General features: G+C 46.0%; 1 protein-coding gene across 4 annotated transcripts in view; it reads left to right on the top strand.

Moving 5' to 3' along the window:
• The first annotated feature begins 2468 nt into the window (after positions 1-2468).
• Positions 2469-5000, top strand: part of gnav1 (guanine nucleotide binding protein (G protein) alpha v1) — a 33682-nt gene continuing 31150 nt past the window's right edge. For 2 of the 4 annotated variants that reach the window (XM_061229360.1, XM_061229388.1), the window contains exons 1-2: positions 2469-3152; positions 3810-3901. In XM_061229360.1, coding sequence (XP_061085344.1) covers positions 3023-3152; positions 3810-3901 — 222 coding nt within the window. In that variant the 5' untranslated portion in view covers positions 2469-3022. The remainder of the gene's footprint in view (positions 3153-3809; positions 3902-5000) is intronic. The other 2 variants (XM_061229379.1, XM_061229370.1) reach the window with 2 other exon arrangements.

The following is a 5000-nucleotide window of genomic DNA, read 5'->3' on the forward strand; positions in this document are numbered from 1 at the left end:
AGGGATTTGGCAGACGCTCTTATCCGGAGCAACATACAAAATGTTGGCATTTATATAGCGCCTTTATCCAAAGCACTGTACAATTGATTCTTCTCATTCACCCATTCAGACACACACCAAAGGTGATTTGCTACCGTGCAAGGCACCAACCAGCTCGTCAGGAGCAACTGGGGGTTAGGTGTCTTGCTCAGGGACACTTCGACACACCCAGGGTGGGAATCGAACCGGAAACCCTCCAACTGCCAGGTGACTGCTCTTACCTCCTTAGCCAATTTCACCCTTATACAACAAAGTGCAAAGTGCAAAGCCACCACCAGGAACAAGTGCGCTGAAAGAGAAGGCAGGAGTACAGTTAGAGAGAACTGAGAACTGAACAGGCATCTGCACACAGACACACACAGATACACACTCAAACACAGACACACACACACACACACACACACACACTCTCACTCATACTCACACACACTCACACACACATTCATTCATACACACACAAGGTGGTTTCACTTTCTCCTGAAGTAAAAAATGAGGTGGTTTCTCGTGCTCTGACGCGATGCGTATCCCCAGCTCCTCGTGACACGCGACCAGACCTACAACGTCATGACCGAATCATGGAATCAAAATAGTTCACTCCCTCCTCCACTGCTTGAGAGCTGAGATTTCATTTGATTCTTGAATTAATCAAATCTAATGAATTTGATTCATTCAAATCGAATGAATCACAATGACTAAAATAATGTTGTCCTTAAATGTTAGATGTTATTTTTTAAAAATCGTGTTTCTCCAATCTCAATTTAAGTGTATTGGGTTTCCATCGCCACTGAGCGTACAAACGCGGCAACGCTAGAGGGCATCATGTACATTTATTTTAATTCAAACCTGTAACCGATTGCTAATGTTTGCAGGGAAAATAAATAACATTTTGCTGATTCAATTAAAACATCAATTGGTTTAAAACGGTGAAACGCGTGTCAGTTTGCATTCTAAAATGCATTTCAGCATGTGTTTACTGAAAGTTGCTATGGGGCTGGTTGTCAACTTTATGCTGGCGACACAGTGATATATACAGCAGCTAGGTCAACAAACGAAGCATCTGAGGTCTTAACAACTAATATGAAAGGGGTCTATCAAAATCAGCAAAATCACCTCATACTCAAAAACGGTCTCAATGTGCTTCTCAATTAGAAAACCATCACAACGAGAAAATTGAGGTTGATGAATTCAAATTTCTGGGTATGATCTTAGACTGTAATCTTAAATTTGCTACATTTAAATCGTTTTAAACCCATAAAACAGTATATTCCCAAAAAATCTACACCATTATATATGCACGCCATGATTTACTCACAGATCTCTTACTGTATAACAGCATGGAGCCAAGCCTCTGATGTTCGTAAAACGATTAATTCTTTGTATAATAAAGCCAGAGGTGTCATCACTGTCTTACATTGAAGCGTTATAACTTATTACGTCTTGAAAGCTTTATATCGTTTACCTTAATTAATTTTTTTAAATGCTTGAATGATCTAGCACCAGATACACTGAGTAAATTCATCGGTAGATTGGGGGAGAACGGGATAACCAGGGGCGTCGCCAGGGGTGTCACCTCGGGTCGCCAGGCCTGCCGAATTATGAACATTACGCAAGACAAACTGCCAAACGTTTGGGCAGCGCGCTTGTGCGCTTGCGGTTATTGCGTAATAATGTGTTCTTTGCGGTGCATAAAACATCGGCGGAGCGCGCCGCGGGTGTGTCGCTTTGATCACTCTGGAATGGGAGCTCGGCCTGATGGCATTCCGCTGGAATGTCATACGGACGGAGAGTCGGTAAATGTCAGTTCATTACGACGGGACTCCGAGGGCGCCGCGACCTGAGCTTTTTCAGGAAATTTGCTCTGCATGACATCGAAGCTGTAAACTTTACCCAAAGCCGTCGGAAACCAGGCGCCCGTAAATATGCTGAGAAAAGGCTTCGGTAATTAGGCGTGGACCGCTAGGGGTGGGTTGTGCAGGGTCCAGGCTAACTTTGAACTAAACGCGAGTTAACTGAGGGCGTTGCCTGGGTGCTGAATGAATCCGGTTCTTCTTCCTGCTCTAAGCAGGAGAACGCATCCTACTGCATCTGGCAAGTGTGGCAGTCTTTTGCCATTTCGCATTATTGTTGCACAACATCCATAAAAACAACAATAACATTTTATTATACACTGATGTTTCAGGAAAAACTAAGCAGTCTGCCAGTTCAATGTAGCTTCGTTCTGGGACAGCAGGAATTACGCAAACAACGTAAATGATTAGGCTACATTATGAAACTTAATGCGACTGTTTATTTTTATTTTTGAATGGTGATTACATGGATACGGTACATAACTAGAACCACTAATGATGTGGAGAATAACTACGTTCAGGTGTCAGTTTCCCAAACTGACGTCACTTCCCTTAGAAACCCGAAGCACAGTGGTAAAATAGTCAGAGCTCAACTTAAATGGGGAAAGTTTTCACGGACAGCCTCCAGTAATATTTAACTTTCGCCGTGTAAATATTTCATTTTATTTACAAGAAAGGTTAGACAAACCGCGGAAAAATAAATGAACAAGGTAGTTAGAAAACACCGAGCTGTTTTTTCCCCCCTGAAGTTAAAGTGGATAGTTTGTGCGCTTTCGCAACGGCTGGACCGGGGATTTGCGCTGAACACGGTTACGGCACAGACTCCGGTAGCAGCGCAGGAGTAGCTGGAGCCGGGAGGTCCGCAAGTGCAAAGTTCTCAAACTGAAGTTTAGAGAGTTCACTCCCCCTTCTCCAAAATCCCGTAAACAGTGTCTCGCTTGATACAAGTGAGCTCTGAAGCGCCATACCAACGGTAAATATTCCAGCGATCCTCGATTATTTTTCAAAGAGGGGAAGAAAACTAAGCTAAAAACGCGATGCTTCGTCGGTATGCGCCGCTCCGTTAACCCTGATTGCTGCCGGGACTTTAGTTTTGTTTTTGTTCCTCGGTGGCGTGGAAGAAATGCCTGAGCGAGATGGGACTCTGTTTGGGATCTGAAATGACAGAAGACGGGAAGAGGGCGAAGAACCACAGCGCTAAAATAGACCGTGAGCTCTACGAACACGCCAAGCGAGAACTCAATGTGGTCAAGATCCTGATGCTAGGTGAGTAGCCCATGTTGCGCTGGACTTTCACCAAACTTTAATTCCGGGGTTTGTAAAAAGAAAGAACGCTTGACCACTGTCAGACGATGTAGCTAGCCTAGCCTGCTATGCAGATAACGTGAAAGAAGGGTAGATACGGATCCAAAATCAGAGCTGGTTGGGTTAATGTCGGGGCCACAAACGTACCTGTATGTGTGTCAGTAAGATGTTCCTATGTTTCGTGTAAATGCACAAGAGTAAGATTAGATGTTCCAGTGTTTGGTAGACTATAAATGTGCCTGTGACAGTAAGATGTTGTCATACGTTTTATTTTATTTCCTATTTTCTTATGTTGATGTTGTTTTCATATACCCCCTTCATATTTGTATGTTTCTTGCGTATGAGCGGCGCTGTACAAATGAATAAAGTTTGAAGATTGAAGAAATGTAAGATGCTGCTGTGATTGGATGGTGTGTTGATGTGCCAGTGTTTGGTATAAATGTTCTGCGCTGTGATTGGCCAGTGTGTAATTCCCTGCGCTGTGATTGGCCGGTGTGTAACTCTCTGCGCTGTGATTGCCCGGTGTTTAACTCCCTGCGCTGTGATTGGCTAGTGTGTAATTCCCTGCTCTGTGATTGGCCGGTGTGTAACTCCCTGCGCTGTGATTGGCCGGTGCAGGTGCTGCTGAGAGTGGGAAGAGTACACTGGTGAAGCAGATGAAGATCATACACAGCCGCGGATTCACCAATCAGGAGCTGGCCAGCTTCAAGGTGAGGCCCCGCCCCCTCCTCGCCTGTCGGCAGCGCCTCACACTGGTGTGGGGGTGTGACTGCAGCTTCTGGGGGATTACTGACTGAGCTGGAGAAGTTCTCTGAGTAAAACTAGGAACAGCTGTTTTTACTTCAGTCCATGTTCAACTTTTAGGGTTCTGGGTTTTCCTGGGTGTCCAGCTAACTCTGTGATCCTGATTTTGCGATATAACCCCCCCCCCTGGGTTGAAATAGTGTTCGCTTCGGATTCAAATACTTTTCTGCATTTGGCTAGGCTAGCCCAGGCAAGATCAGTCCTGGCAAGATCAGCCCAGGCAAGATCAGCCCAGGCAATCAACCCAGGCAAGATCAGCCCAGATAAGATCAGCCCTGGCAGGATCAGCCCAGATAAGATCAGCCCTGGCAAGATCAGCCCTGGCAAGATCAGCCGAGCATTTCATCCAAACCCAGGTGTGTTTGAGCCCTGCCCTGAGTCTGGCCGCGGGGCCGGTGTTGCCGGGCGGCTTTGGGGCGTTTCCTAGGCGACCCGAGCGGGAATGGCGCTGTGAGAGCGAGCTGAAAAACAGGAAATGGGCTCCAATTGGTGGAGCTGCCACCATGCACCTGTCAATCAGACTCCGCCAGCATTGTGATTGGTCTAAATCACTGAGTCATTTGGATTCAAATACTACTTTTCTATGCTTTACTGAGCGTGGCTGGTGTATTGGAACCGATTAAATACTCTCATACCCCCGCCTTCTGGTCTCACTGGCTGCCTCAGTTGCACCAGGCGAGATCAATCGAGCGCAGAAAAGTGCAATAATGCGTTTGACCCGGGTCTGAACCCGACCAATTACAAGCTCGGCTGGAGCGGGAATCGCCACGTTCAGTCTGCGGTTTAAAATGGTGCATTGTGGGGAAAAAAATGAATTGAATAAATAATGGAAAAGCACTTCATTATCCCCTGGGGGGGGGGATTTAGTGTCCCATCCCCTGTGACGCATTGTGAAAACAACGTGCGTACAGAGAGGTGGCCTGATTAAACTGCCGAGGGAGTGTTTGGAGACGGGTGTGAATGAGCTGACCCACTTGCATGAAATTAAAGGGAAAATCTGATAAC

The sequence above is a fragment of the Conger conger genome, chromosome 2 (genome assembly GCF_963514075.1).
Source record: "Conger conger chromosome 2, fConCon1.1, whole genome shotgun sequence".
Lineage (NCBI taxonomy): Eukaryota > Metazoa > Chordata > Actinopteri > Anguilliformes > Congridae > Conger > Conger conger.